Source organism: Antrostomus carolinensis, unplaced genomic scaffold (assembly GCF_000700745.2).
Source record: "Antrostomus carolinensis isolate BGI_N321 unplaced genomic scaffold, ASM70074v2 scaffold606, whole genome shotgun sequence".
NCBI classification, from domain to species: domain Eukaryota; kingdom Metazoa; phylum Chordata; class Aves; order Caprimulgiformes; family Caprimulgidae; genus Antrostomus; species Antrostomus carolinensis.
The window spans coordinates 1-16,162 of record NW_010320926.1 but is presented as its reverse complement, the minus strand read 5'-3'; the positions used below and the strand labels follow the sequence as shown (position 1 = coordinate 16,162).

At 37.7% G+C, this 16,162-nt stretch overlaps 1 protein-coding gene across 2 annotated transcripts in view; it reads right to left on the bottom strand.

Annotated features, from left to right (window-relative positions):
* The window catches only part of PALLD (palladin, cytoskeletal associated protein), a 37,094-nt gene extending 21,792 nt beyond the window's left edge, over positions 1–15,302 (bottom strand). For both annotated transcript variants that reach the window (XM_029085375.1, XM_010169712.1), the window contains exons 1-2: positions 14,613–15,302; positions 2,343–2,478 (exon numbers count right to left, since the gene is read on the bottom strand). In XM_029085375.1, coding sequence (XP_028941208.1) covers positions 2,343–2,478; positions 14,613–15,127 — 651 coding nt within the window. In that variant the 5' untranslated portion in view covers positions 15,128–15,302. The remainder of the gene's footprint in view (positions 1–2,342; positions 2,479–14,612) is intronic.
* Between the last annotated feature and the right edge of the window lie 860 nt (positions 15,303–16,162).

Genomic DNA, 16,162 nt, shown 5'->3' with positions numbered 1-16,162 from the left:
TTCTTTTTTCTTACTAAGAACTACGAGGCAGTAAGCAATGCTTTAAGTAATGTTAATAAAAGAGAGCAGCAATATGTTTGTAACAAAACTTTTCTACCACAGTTTGTAATGCATTTTTTTTGCATTACAAGTGGTTCTTCTGGCTTAAGCAGCCTTTGCCCCGACTCTGCCATTTGTTTCCATCCTCTTGCCAGGAACTTGGGCAGGAATGAGCAAAAGGAACTGCTTAAATCAGCATGGCCATCAAAAAAGTGCATGTCAAATCATCCCAAATCTTACTCCGAGTCATTCTGCTCAATTTTTACATTAGAACCACACAGCAGAAAACTCTGCCAAAAGTGCTAGGGAGATACTATACTACTTGATTATTTTGTCAAAATAATGACAGCTTTATAAAAAAACCTTAAAGAATATATTTTTCATTTCTATTTCTTCTTACTCTTTTGGAAATTAAGGAGACAGCTTATAAAAGACAATTTACACTCAAAAGGTAAAGCAAGTTAAAAGAAAACTTTAAGGGTACAATTCAATTATTTCATTATTATTTTTCCTTCTACATTCAGTATCACATTTCAGGCACTTAGACACTTTCTTACAAATCAACATTGCAAAAAAATACCAGTGAATGAAAGGCAAACTCGTTACGTGGTGAAATGCCTCATTTAAACAGAAAAATGTCAGAAGAATGGAAATTGTAAGACATTACATCTACATAAAGTTTCCATTTTTAAAAAAGCTCATTTAATTTAATTTTTAAAAGACATCATATTGTAGCTAAACCAGCAGGCTGAGACTCATGAAAACTAGGTACCAGCCTTGGTTTGGTTACAAATGTCTAAGCAAGTCATGAACTTTTCTTCACTTTAATTTCTTCTGCGATCACTCCAAGTGCCCACAGCCACGATTACACAAACAGAATCACCCAAGACAGGAATCTGCAAGGCAAAAGCCTCAAGGCAAGTGCAAAACCAGAGTTTACTTAGTTCAAGCTCCCACATCATCTCATCACTGTTGTTACGTTTGGGTTTTTTTTTTTTCCTCGGGCCATGTGGGCTTTCTCAGGACATTCCATTCATTTGTCCAAGCCAAACATCTCTCTCACTTTCCAAAATAGGCATTGACAGTCATGCTCAGACCACCTTCTTGAAAAAAATGGGAACTTATACACTATGAAAGTGATTCTGCTTAACTGCTACAGAAGACTGCCAAACCCTATGCAGTCAATAGAGAAAGGTAAGTACAGAAGCAATAGTCACTCTCAACATTTTCCCTAACTCACTCCATTGACCCTATTAAGAACCAGAATCCAGTAGCTGTGGAGTAGATAGTCTGACTCAACAGGCTGTCTTGAACTACAAGCCCATAGTCCACATCTCAGACACAGTAGCAAATATAGCAAACTTCTGAGCGTGGTCCTGCGAAACCTAAAGCACACTACCTTTCAGTGACACGAAGGCATCCCAAGGCATTCAGATGCTTTTGAAAATATTACATTGACAAAACAGGGGTGACATTCCATATTTTAAAAATTACTTTCCTCTTAAAAGAGATTCCTGCTTCAAAGACATCCAAATTAATGCCTTAATAACTGTAATCAAGTCTTAGGAAAGCTGCTTCTCATCAACTCTGAGCAGGAAGAATTTGGTATTTTATCTTTTATGCATATCTTAAAAAGCACAAAAATTCACGGAGAACTTTGCAGTTATGCATTTCAACTGTTTGATATACTTGCCCATTTTACCTCATTTCTTGACTCCTCAAGCAGATTGATAATTCTTGATAAAGTCTGTAAGTTAGTACAAGTTGTTTTTTATTCTATTGGTCAAAAAAGTCCCACAACTGCAGGATCTAATGATGCCCAATTCCTAATGGTTTTGTTTCTCATGATGAACTGCCTCATCCCCCTCTGATGTCCACTTACCACCTATTCTTTCCCTTTGTTGTCCAACAGCTGGGCAAATAGTAGAATGAGCCCGGACTGATCAAGAGCTATGCATATGCTTACTGGCCAGTGACCTAGTGACAAGCAGTCAAAAGCAAGTGGCCTCTGAGGCTGAAAAAGCCTTTGAGGTACAGACTGTGCAGGCTTCTTATGAGAATTCATCATCTTTGAGACCTTCATTGCTTTGTTAAATCCAAGTAAAGTTGCCCAATAGGAGAAGGAATGATAGCCCAAATTGTACACAGTCATTCCTTGTGGAAGTGCAGCTTTGGAAATGCAATTTAAAATAATAAATACGTAACATATGAAAATATTCCACATACAATTTTATATGCAGCATATCTGAGAAACTACCCTTGATGCCCACTCCCCTTCCCCAGGGTATTTTATGTTTTTATACCGGCTGCCCATTGTTCAAAAGGTCTTCCTTGAAGCGAAGTTTTCTTTCCAGATCCTGAATTACAGCATCTTTTGACCCTTGAATCTCTTCATCTGATGCTATCCTAGCAGTTCTGCCTGTTTTCTTGGGAAATCCCCTGCAAAACAGTACAGGAAAATTCATGAGCTTTCCTGAAATCTTTGGTATTTAGAAATTTATAGAGAATCACTGCTATTAGTAAAGAAAATTACATCGTGTCTTTGAGATTAGAGACCTGTCATCATGCTTGCTATGCTATCACTTCTAACTCACATCATTGATAAAACTGTTACTTAAGTACAAAGCTGAAACTAAGCTTTAGTTGTGCATTAGTTAAAATAGGTCTCAGGATTGTGTAGTGGTGGCTGTAAGCACCATACACTTAAAGAGGACACTGAAGAGCAATGGCAATAAAGCAAAGCAAGAGGAAACATGAAAGAGAAAGCATGACTAGATAAGTAGGGATGGAAGATAAACTAGGTTCCTATGAAGTACCAGATGGATAAAGATCGGAAAGATGTATGACAAGGCAGTTAATTATTAATTTCCTGTATTATTTATTAACTAATTCCTTGTTACAGCTTTGCAATACACAATGCATAACTTCATGTTTATTCTTCATATCTCTGTGAACACATACCCAGAAGGCAACATGTAAATGTTGTTTCTGAAAGAAGAGTCATTCACAGAGTCTAGGTTACACTGGCAAAACTAAAACTCATCCCTGTGAAGCAGTTTTCAGCAGCAGAGTTTCACGGTGGAAAAACAACCATTTAGCAGCTGCATTCACAGGGCTAAGGTATTCCTCACTCCAGTCTACAAGTTATGATTGCACTTTCAGGATGTCTTGCTCCCGTTTTCTGGAATGGCATAGGAATTTTATTTTTCCTGTCTGTACTAGTATTTAACACTTTACAGTAATGGTGGCTTTATTGCTGGAAATGCCCAACAATAGTGGTTTCTATGGGAGATCAGCTCTTCTTACACAGTTGTTAAGAAAGCAACATTGTTATCAGCATTTGAAACTTGTAGCACACCCCATTTCATCAGCTAAAGAGGGCTCAGCCCATTACATGTGAATGACTTATGCAAAAGATGGAATAGAATCAGTTAAATTGCCAAACTCATAGATGACACAGACGGAAAAAATCAGACCAGCATGTAAGGGGTAAACTTCCTTCCAATACACAACTTAATAATTTAATTACCAGCACCAAAATGTTAAACAAGAATCATATGGAGATAAAAAATTTTGTTGGATACTGTTTGTTACTTGTTGGATATTGTTTGGTACTGTGTTTCTATAACATGGTTAGAGAAAATTCATTCTTCAGCAAGTTTTTTCAGTGGTAATTTTTAGCATTAGTTAAAATGAAACAATAGCCAAAAAGGAATTAAGTGAATAGATGGAGAAAATAATTGAAAACATTGCTGTCTAAATTCCTGAAACATTTCATATTCTGTTAATGAAAGTAAATTTAAAATGGGAAAATGGTGAAGTTCTTGTAAAAAGAACTGCATTTTCACATTAAGTCACAGCAGAAGAGAAGCATACATTTGCCTAAGGTCACAAAGAGCCAGAGAACAACATCCTTCACCCTAGAAATATTCAGCCATTAGCTGGAGATCATCTCAGTCACCAAGCAGAATAATTCCCTCAGCATTTGGCTGGGGATGGTCCCAGTCACAAGTAACAAACAAAGCCTCCTACACTCTGTTTTGGGGAAGAAGACAGGAAAACTATCCCATCTACAGGGAAGCAAGAGAATGCTAAGAAGGAGGGGTACAGTCTCTTCAAGAAAGAGATGCTTCAATAGGTCAAGAAATTGAGGACACTAAATGTAATGGAAAATATGGAAGGAAAATGCACAGTAGAAGGTAGGAAGAGGGAATCAGAAGGTAATGTCCCTCAGGAAGGCTGGACCAAATGCTGGAAGGCTAGTAGAGAGGTGGCATCTGTGCCTCTCCTCACAGTCTTTCCCTTCACCTTCCAGCCTCTTACCCCACCCAGCCCAGCACTGCCCTGGAACTGAGTTTTATCACTTGTTAGATAAGGACACACACACACACACACACACACACACACATGAAATATCCAACCAACTTCAAGGCAGCAAATTTTAAATCTGGTTTCATCTTGAAGATGCCCTCTACCAACTTTTAACAGAGATATGCATCCTTCCTTGACAATTACATTAAGAAACACAGTTTTAATTGCACATTCTTACAAATATCATACTTGAATGACAAAAACAGTCTCAGCAGAAAAAGGCCTGTTTTTTTTTTGCTGAACAGTACATGAAAAGAAGGGGATGGGCTAAGTGCTTTGGGGTAGATTTCAAGTAACAAGTGAAAGCGTTTTCTGAAGAGTTATCAGTTATCTATGAAAACAAAAACCCACAAGCAAATACACCCATTTTTAAAAGGGGAGGGAGTATCAAGAGGATTACAAATCAGTAAGTTCAATGTCCATACTAAATGTAAGAAAACAGTATTACAGTCCGTTTCAAAACAATGTAAGATAATAAGGAAATGAAAATTGAATCCTATCAAATGTCACTAATTTCTCTCTCTGTCAGGCTGTAGGGCATACAGAGAGGCAAAAAGGAGTAGCTTTGATAAACTTCAGTGTCTGGCTTCAGAGGAAGCCTTAAGGAGCTGCAATAAGTTCCCTAGTAAATCAGGGAAACAGAATCTGGCTGAAATTTCTATTATATGGCTGCATAACTGTCTGAAAAAGCTACTCAGAGAGTAGCAATTTTTTTTTTTTTTTCAATGCAAAAATATAGACCAATGAGGTCTTTCAAAGGTCTACGTATACTAAGTTATTTCAACCTTAACAACTGGAATAGTGGAATAAAAAAGCACATTTCTCAAGTTGGCCAATGCCACAGAACTTGCAGAGCTTGCAACTCATTTGCAGGTAACAACTGCAAATTACAATAATTTTCATAATTAGTCTAGAGGTGGTCTACTGATGATGAAACTCAGGAAAAATGTTCAAGGCATGACAGCAATACAAATGGAAAATTATCACTAATATTAAGCATCTCGAGAATCTGTGAGATTAAAACTTGGATAACAACACCATTATTTCAAAAGGAAAATATAATTCTGGGACACATTAGCATAAGACATTAAACGTTGGTTTCCTTTATTCCTTGCTGTTGGACACTGAATCCAGTTTTACCACTGCACTTCAAGAAAAATACAGAGAATTTGGAAGTTTTAGAACAAGAAAACTCTCAGATGGTTTTAAAAGCATAGGTTTTGCAACAAGCTATGTCACACACACACACACGTAAAAAGTACCTTGTTTATTTAGTCAGGAAATGATGAAAATAAAGCTAGAGAGGTGAATCAAACATAAAACATCAGAAAATAGCTGATATTCAATGGTTCTTCACATCCATTGAGGTTGATAAGTAGACAACAGCTTGAAGAACAACAGGCTTAGCTTAGACAAAAACAATGTAGCATTCTCCTCTCTCCACCCTCCTACCATGACAATTAAACACTGGAGCACGTCATGTAGCGAACCTAAGGAATTTTATTTAGAACAAGGTATGCAAATATTTCAGCAATGAATGGCCTGGGGATCCCTGGTAGCTCTTAACAGGAGAGGCACACTCCCTAACAGCCTTCCAGATCTCTGGTTATGTGCCAGAACATCCTGAGCTTTGCACAGTGGGTGTGGAAGTGTAATCCAAGACCTGGTCAAGGCAACTTGGCTGAGAAATAGATTCTCTTCTCTGTGTTCACATTTACAACTAAGTATTTAGGCAAGGAAGTGGTCAGTTTAAAAAATTAACTATAAATATATTAACTATATAATATATCAGTCAAAATTTCTTCAAATACCTTTAGAAAACCTCTCTCTCTTTCAGGACCATTTTAAATTGGGACAAAAAAAGAAGTGCACGAGGAAATATAATTCTTCCTGCAGACGCCCTATTTGTGCCTCCTCTTTAGGATCTCTTTCTCTACATATATACACTTTAAAATATGTACATATATACACTTTAAAATATGTACATAAATATACACACACACACATATATATACACATACATACCCCCACACCAAGTTAGCTCTCAAGATTTATATTATTGAGATTCATTTCAGGAAGGCTACAAGGCAATGGCAACATAGAAAGTCCTTGGTAAATCTGTCTTCCGAAGCACAGATCCATTCAGCTTGAGAGATGGTTCATATGTCAAGATAAACCATCAGTATGCATCAGTTTGCAGCCAGTATGGCTGAGTTTCACAGAAATCAAAATCAATTCTCTGGTACTGAGGTAATGAACAGTAACTTGATTTTTCCTTTAAAACTAAAGCCTTCCAAAAAGTTTACCTGGCAGCAAACTTTCTTCAGCTGCTTTTGCAAATATTTTTCACCATCCTTACATGCCCTTATCTGGATGCATTAAGTTCCTAAGATTTATGTCCCCCTTAGTGACTCATCAGCTTTCTTTTTGTCTTTTTTAAGGGATAATATCAAACAAACATTCTGCCAATTCATTTGTGTATTTATATGTTCATTCTTTGCCTGATGCAATTTTCAGAATATATTGTGAGTATTAAGGTAGCAGGAAATAGTGGGAGAAGGCATATTTCAAGGTATTGGCACAATTAGTCTCAAGAACACAACTACCACCACAAATGTGCAAATAAACTATCAGTCTTTGAGAGCAAGGCTGAAATTCATATAAGATTTTAAGCATCTCTGAGACATGCATCACTTACTGAGGGCCTGAAAACAGACTTAGATAAAAGTCTTGAGTTCTTTTGGTCAGAAAAGGCACAATGAAATTGCTAAAACTCAGTCATCTTAATTCACACGGAGATTTTTGACAGCAAAGATTTTTGCAGCCTCGGCTTGGCTCTCCTTAGTTTTGAATATTTGCCCTAACATTTGTTTAGAAAGAAGGCCAAACCAGCAGTACTTTTCATGTTTTAGCTACACAGAGTGCAGGCTGGACGCAATTCCCTCTTTTCCTATGTACCTTTTACAGTGTAAACAAGGGCAACAGGCTGGCTGTTGTTATCCTTCCAAGAACAAATTCCTGTTTGCAGCCAGTATGGCTGAGTTTCACAGAAATCCAAATCAATTCTCTGGTACTGAGGTAATGAACAGTAACTTGATTTTTCCTTTAAAACTAAAGCCTTCCAAAAATACAGCTAATTTCTGCCCACTGAACACATTTTTCACTCACTGTAAGAACAAATTTACTATAAGCACTGTAACAGGTCACAAACTTTGAAGCTGCAGCTGCATATTAAAATCCTTTTAGTCTGATCTTGTCACACACGCTGCAGAGACCAGCAGTCAGCTCTGTTCAGTAATGTGACCTTACATGCATCTGAATTAAGGGAATGCCTGAGGCACAGATCTGACTAAGGATGACTTGCACTGAATGAAACAAAGGTAACAAAAGTTCAATTATTTCTACCACCCAAGAAAAGGTTATGAAACTGTAGTTGAAAAAATAAATAAATCAGCATTGGATAGGATCAAGGCAGACATGAATAATGTGTATTTCTGAGCAAGTTAGATCCTTCTTAACGATAAGACAACACAGAACAACTGACCTACAAATTGCACACCTACCACCAAAAATTCATTTTTCTAAGGCTTATCTTTAAAAATGCATTTTTACTCATTAAAAAAAAAAATTAAAAATTACTACTTTTTCACTCTCCTGTTCAGTTCCTTCCCTACCTGAGCAAGTTATCCCTCTGCCTCATGCTGCACTCATTACTGTAGATACGTAAGTGCCATTTGCTTTTCAAAAGATACATATCTTTTGTGGATATGATATCCACATATCTGGATATCATTGAAAAATACTGAAAAAATACCACCTATTTTGTAGCCGGTAATTTTATCTGCATTTCTGATTGTTACCAGCATTATGCTAGAGCTGACGGTCAATAAGAAATCATTAAAGCACTAACTGCTCCAGAATGTAGAAAAGGCCAGCACAGTCCTCGTAGTCCTGAAATCTTAAGAACTGGTAACTGCCAGAAGCATGTGAAGAAAAACCTACATGGGACTGAGAAAATATAATATATCCAAAATATTAACCTTGACTCCAATTGATGAAATGCTACTGGTTAAGGTCTCCATGACTATCACGCACCATACCTGGCTTTTACACTCACAGACATTTCTGTGGCATTCAGATCTGCTTAAAATAAGGAAATTATAAAATCAAGTCCTCTGAAGAAAAAAATTTGCAGACCAAAAAGAGCTGCAAGGCAACGCTGCAAACAGGCTCTCTCTCTTTTCAACAGAGAGGTATATGCACTTATTCTCTTAGTTAAGTTCACTTACCATCTTACAACATTCTTAAGCATCTGACACTACCATTAGAAAAAGAACTGGATAAAAACATCTTGAAAATTAAGACTTCCACATGCAGTGATTGTCAGGATACAGTAGGTCAGTTATTTTGGCTACTGTTTGTGTGTCTCTGTTAAATCCTTGTTCTCTACTTTTGAGCAAATTTAATTTATTATATCTTGAGCACATCCTGGATTTCAAAGGTCGAGTGGAACAAATATGAATTCATCATATTTCAAAAAAGCTGATATAGATATGTATTTTATGATAATCACATGCAGGTACATAATAAAAAGGTGTTACATTGTGCAAAAACAAAGTCCCAATTATGAGCTGTTTGTTAGCACAATCAACAAGGAGTGATCTGATATCACAGATAAACCAGTCAGGTGTTGGTCTAATAGCCACAGGTAGTATCAAAGCCATGGGAAAAGGAGGTACAACACAATAAATCAAGAAACTTTAAACAAAAATGGTCTAACAGACAGGAGCAATAGCTGAAGAAAACTGGGGGGTTGAGAATGAATGCAAACTCTAATATCTGCTGGAATTTTCCCAGTTATAGAAATACTTGTCTTCAGATATATTTTCCTGAGATCCAGGGATAACTCTAGGTATGACTGAATAGGTAGCATACAGAGATGAGGTGAGCTCCTTTAGAAGCAAGAAAACACCCTGATCTTTCTCCTCAGTTTGATATTGGAATCTTAATCCAGGTACTTCCTCCTACGTATCACTATGTTCACATACTATAGGTATTCAACCATGCTATAGGTAACCTCCATTTTTCACAGTTGTGACAGACATAACTTATAGAAATTGGAAAAGTAAATGTCCAGTCTGCACAGGACAACAATACAGTTTACTCTAAAACGAAAGCTGGAATTTGTAGTGGGAGTGTGTTGAAAGCTGTAAGATAAAAAGATGGAGAAGTGTAGCTTTTCCTCAGCGTGATCATCATCATTACTGACTGACTCAGGGAACATAAAGGTTACTAAAATATTTGCCTCAGTGCTACTTGAGACAGAATTCAACGGGCAAGTCACAGTATACAGCTGCAAGAACAGTCCAGCAGCTCTGATTCAAAGGGAGGAAAAAGGTGCAGATCTCTCTCTGATACTGCTAGTCTCGTGATTCCCCCAGAATCTACTTTAAGATTTGGATTTAAGGTTCTAGAGATCATTGAAACAGCAATTAATTTTGTTGTACAGTGATAAAAGCAGCTTATTTAATTACATTTTACAAGATACTTTAGACAATCTTGTCTTCAAAGCAGTGTTTTCTTTTCCATTCTTTTCCAGAAAGCAGTAAATCTAGTCATGTTCTTTCATAAATTCCACGCTGTCAGATTTTTTTTTTTTTTTTTTTTTCTGTTTAGGACAAAGGTAATATTACTGAGGATATCTACTTTAAGAAAATACTGTATTTTTTGAAGTTGCTTTCAAAAGGATGTATGTACATAGCTGAAAATACATGTTCTTTTTACTTAGAAAGATATTGCATTTCTCCAGATTGGATGACTCCACACCTTTTTGCAGCAAGATTTATATTCTTGTTTAAATATTCACTAAATAGTCACTAAATCCTTCTTGTGGAGTTAATTTTGCTTTCACAAACACTCATGTAAAGTTACTGATGTATGTGCTTACCTAGATTTTGTAAGTGTACTTCTTTCTTTTGATTTTTACATATATATATATATACACACACACACACACACACACACACATATATATTTATATTTATGAACAGTGAAGACCAGATTCTGGCCTCTACAGATTTAACTGTGGACAAAACCCCCTCAGTTCTAGGTTTCTGTCACATTAACTCTGTTCCTTGTAAGTCTTTTCTAACTGAAGCCTAACCTGAGTCCAACACATGCACCCACCCTAGAGTTTTCTTTAGGTAAAGAAAGAACTGAGATTTGTAAGAATATTACTCCAGCCAACAATATTGCTCCAGCCAAGTTTTACCTCAGAAATAATTGACAAAAGTTCATAATTCCCTTAAGTACTTAATTAACTATGCAGTTCCACCAGCACTTCTCTTCTTGTTTAATAACACTATGTTCTGGCAAGACATGAATTTATCAAATCTGCACCATTAATAATAAAAAAATAGTTATTCCCAAAGCTTGATCCACTAACACTGCCACAGTCACAGCTTGTAAATGTTGGTAACTTCAAAGTGGCTAGAGCATACTGGAAAGATGAGATACCTTTTATTCAACTGAAACATTTACTGTACAATTGTTGCAAATAAATGCCTAAAATTTTAAAAGGTGAATTAGTAGGCACTAATGACACAAAGCTGCTTTCCATGTTTCAGATGTCCAAATAAAATGTAGTAAATGGACAAATAGCTGTTCCCATGATTCAGGCAAGGCTGTAAGACTGTGTTTTTCAAAAAACAACCAAAAAAGCCCACAACAAACAAACAAACAAAAAACCCCAGTGCAATATTTCCAAATCTATCAACCAGAAAGAATATTTGTTTGATCAAACTGTTACTCCCACAGTCTCAGGGTCCAAACCCAAGGAAATGTCAACCCTTAGGTAAAACATTAGCATGGTATTTACTGCTCATGGACTCACAGAGTGCACGGATGGAAGACAGAGTTAGAAACATTTTGTCTGACCTCTTACAAAACAAGAGGCAGACCACTTCCTTGGATGAATTCCTCTTTTAAGTAGAACAAAGAGGACATATACACTGGAAAGGAAATGACTGAAGAAAGCTGATGGAGGGAAGGTCTGACTCCATGAGGAGAAATGAAGACTGTTGGTTTGTATACAACCACTGTAACTTCACTGATGCTGTTTTTATCCATATCTAAAAATAATTACCTCCACCTGCAATGTTTATTACTTTACCTTTATTCTGCTCCTACCACAAAAGCAATCTGAAGAAAATAAGAATGATGCCTACAAACTACTGATTCTGAGGAGCAAATCTAATTGTGCCAAGATTCAGTAATGAAAATAACATTGAAAGCTATAAAAAATTTAAACTATTATTAAATAAATTCCACAGTACATCAAGATGCACAACTTATAAAAACAGTCTGCAGAATTTCTTACTCTGCCAAACAATGTTTTTTGGTAATTACAAGAGACTCTGACAATGCTAAATAATCATTGTTTTCTTGCAGATATTTGGCTATCAGTGTCACCGTACCCATGCCTTGGAGAGAAGAGAGTAAACAACCATGGTCAAAAGACCATATAATCAAAATCTGAACAGCAGATTACCAACCCTGAAACACACACACAAAAAAGACAAGGCAAGAGGAAAAAGCCATTAAAACATTGAAAGCAGACAGGAAAACTGTTTTAAGAGCATTTTATCTACTACAGGTACTTGATATGAAAGTGTTAAACTATCTAAATGCAATGATAGCTCCAAGTCTACTTCCACTGATGTTAAAATAAATATAATAAATAATAAAGTTATAATCTGAAGAGGAAATCCTACCACTTCAAACACTGTATTGGGAGTCTCTAGTAAAAAAAATATATCTCCTTTCCATGAAGGGTATTTCAAACTCTGCCTAGTTCACTTTCAGCAACATATTCTGCACCACGATATGACTGATCAAGAAGCTAAATGGCTTGACTAGCATTTTTGATGCTGAGCTAAAGCAAAACTTGGAATGCTCCAATTCATTTCTTGCACCCAGTCTGTACAGCCCAGTAAGGAAACAGTATCATCCTTTTCCATTAATGGGTCTTGGAGATGTATGGAGTACATGGTAAGACTATAGGCTGAAGGTTATGGAACACTGTGAGTGGATCAAAAGCTACCATGTCTCAGAAAGGCAAATGTGTTCAAGAGAAGAAGATTTGGAAGGATGGAGCAAAAGGTGAGGGAAAAGAAACAAAAAGTGAAAGCAGGGGAAAAAAGAACTGAGAGTATAGCACAAAGCAGAAGAAATCAAAAGCAGTGGTGGGAAGGGAGGCAAGGGGAAGAATTGCTCAGGAGTGGAATGAGAATGATGGGAAATAATGATTTGCTCAGCAAGACACAGCAGACATTAGTAACCCACACAGTAAAATGGAAAAGGAGAGGTCAGGGAAAAATTGGCATCAAAGATACATAACAATAGATTTTTGTTTTGCATCATGCAGTACATCTTCTACCATGTTTTAATGTTAAAATTCAGATGACAAATGCTTATTTTGTGTGTGTGTATATATATACATATGTATACGTATACATATACATAAATTACACACACATACATTCAGTATGGTTAACATGATCCAGCTCCCATCTGGACTACATTTCCTGAGGGAATGCGGGCCAAACAGCCAACCACCTCATCCTCAGCCCAGAGCCTGAGTCTGCTGCCTTGTCCTGGGCAGACAGACACACCATCACGTGCACACACAGCCTGGCTGCTGGGCTTGGGGAAGTGAGGGGCATAGGGAAGGGGGAAGCACCTTTGCAAGAGTTCAGGCTCTTCTCTTATTCCCTTCTCTGAAGGGAATAAGGAAGAACCCAGCTAATGCCTCAAGTGAGAACATGTGCACATGAACACAGCACAATGGGGATAAAAGGCTGCTCCCAACATTTGTGGGACATAGCAGAGGCTTGAGCTGCTGCTGTCACCCTCACAGCACACAGAAGGGAACTTGAAGGGGAATTCAGTTCCTATCCAGAACTATATAGCTGTACTAGAGCTTATCCTGGAAAATGAGGGGTAACTGAGGGCTTTTGTGGACTGTGCTTCCCTGTCAAGCTGTCAGGAAATTAATCATGCAACTTTCAGCAGCTAGTATCAATACAGAAACTCAGCCAGTGCAAAGGACACAGCAAGACAGAAAATCACAACTATTAGGAGTGCAAGGGCAAACTTTATTCATTGTTTTCCTAACTCGATTTTATGGCCAGACTCCATAATGAGCTATATGACAGAAATCAAGATAAAGACATGCTTTTAAAAGCATGTACATGATTTATTACTTTGATATCTGTCCGCTTTCTTCCTTCTCTTCCTTTTCATATCTTGGACTGAAATAACAGAAGTTCCCACTGCAACGGTATGTAGCTGAGCAAGTCACCTAGATACCGTAGATATGTTTAGACAAACTTCTAGACAAAGTCATAAATAAGCCTTGGATACATCTATTCTCATTTTTGTTCTTCAGCATGTCTCTTTGTTCTCTAAGGACGGAATGAGAGTCTAGTGCCAGTGGAAAGACAAACTGATCTATGATGGGAGCTGACATGCTCCAAAATACTATTTTGGCCTTTAGAGAAGACAAAAGGGGAAAACAAGTATGTGGAGTTGTTAGGGGAAGGGATTCTGTTTGGTTTTATGCACTGCTTTTCCAAATCCCCTCCTAAGCCCTCTTCCAAATAAAAACCCTAGCCAAAGGTCAAGATAGCGTTATGACCATTTTGTTGTCAGATGTGTATTTTAATACCTCATACTTTTAAGTATCACAAAGCTATAGGGACTTCTGAACGATGCTCTCTTTACTTGATATTTCTCTACCTGCAAATGTAATAGCAACATAGACTTCAAATACCACTGAATATGTGACTTTAAAAAAATGGGGTCATGAGAAGGGTTTTCTTGGATCTCCTTCTACCGCTCTGGACATGCAGAGCCTTTTGCTGCTGCTTTCATATTTTCATCAACTCCAATTTAAAGATTCAAGCTTGACCTCTTTTGTGTTCCTACTGTAGGACTCTTTCTGAATCTCACTTCTTTGAGTATTAGAAAACTATATCCTATCTCCAGCAGAGAGGCATTTGCAAAAAATTCACACATCTCCCCCTCTCATGCAGCAGGTAACAGCAAAAGACCCTAGAAAAATATAAAATGAAGCAAGTGCAATAATTTTCTGTACAATCTTTAGTAAGTCAAACTCAAGGAGCTCATTAGCTGATACTTACGGAGGTGTCACTCCTTTTGGGAGGCCTAATGCATTGACAGAAATGGGTGGTGGCTGGGATGGCAGCATGGAGCTGAGAAAAGCTGCTGGAGACTGTCCGGAATTAGGAAATCTGGGAGTTGGAGACAGGCTGTGGGAAGGTGAAGAAACTGAAGGAAGAGGAGGGGGTGGAGGAGGTGGAAGTGGAAAGGAATCACACACCGGGTATGTCGTAGTTGGACTAAAGACAGGTGGAGGTGGGGGCGGAGGGGATGGAGAAGAAGGAGACCAGGCATACTCCCCTTCTGGAGCAAACTGCTGAGAGAAAGGGGGAACAGGCACTCTCCCAAACTGTTTCTGAGAAGCAGTTGGAGACATAGGAGAAGGAAGGCTGGATGTAGATGATCCTGAAGACGGAGTCACATAACCTGAAGCAGGGCTGATGTTCTGAGCAGCAATGAACTGCTTAGGTCGAGCATAGTTGAAGGAGCTGGAAGACTGCATTGTTGGGGAAGTATGAGAGTTAAGAATACTCATTGGCACAGGAGAAGTGACAGAATGGCTGGACTCAAGCTCCTGGAAGGAGGGGGGAGGAGGAAAGGAAGGAGAAGAGGGAGGGTGCTGATGATGATCAGCTTGCTGTTGGTGACGATACCACTGGCCACTTTCTTGCTCCAGACGAATTTGGTTCTGCAGCTGCTGTATCTTTATAGGGTCCCTGTAGGAAGGAAAAATAGAGAAAAAGATGATCAGACATGCAGTGCTGGTCGGGGAGGAGGTAAAAGTTCTACTGAGCAATAGTCTAGGAGAGTCAGAAGGCAGGGAAAGTTCAAAACGTTTTTATATCTTGAATAGCCCTATTTCTTCAGAGCTAAAACATTGCTACGAAAGTCCATTTTTTGAACTCAAGAAGGGGAAAAAAATTATATTAATAGTAGAAGTTAATAGAACCTTCAATTCTTAAAAAAGGTAAACAATAAGACAATTTGAAGACAGTTAGGATATTGTGAAGGAACAAGCCACATAATAGAGTTAATAGTAAAAATGTTGGAAGTTCTTAACAAGGTTTCTTTTAATTTCTTGTCTATTTCATTTGATGGCCCTGTTTCAATAATAAGCCTCAGATATTTACCCAGTGACAATTTCAGCATCGATTTCTGCTGCCACCTGTTCAGGCTGATTAGACAGACCTAATTACTGCTATACTTTTAATGGGATACTTGGAAGCAAGGGACCAACTCCTGTGTTAGAACCTTCCAAGCATCTGTAGATGAGCAAAGATGACTTCCAAGAAACATTTGTAACTTAAGCAAATGGTGAATTGAGCTTCTCCATGTCTTTAAAAGTCCCACTTTTCTTTCCAGGCTTTATTCTTAACTGTCGGTTCCGAGACCTGTCTTAGTAGATACTGAATACAGTTCTAAGGAATTGCTAACTGCAGTACTATCAGCTCAAATAGAAACGGGAATTTTCTTTCAGAAATGAAGACATTCACTAGCAGAACAATAAAGACTAAAAAACCAATATGCAGGAGCACTCAAAACTGCTAATTAAGGGGAAAAAAAAAAAAAA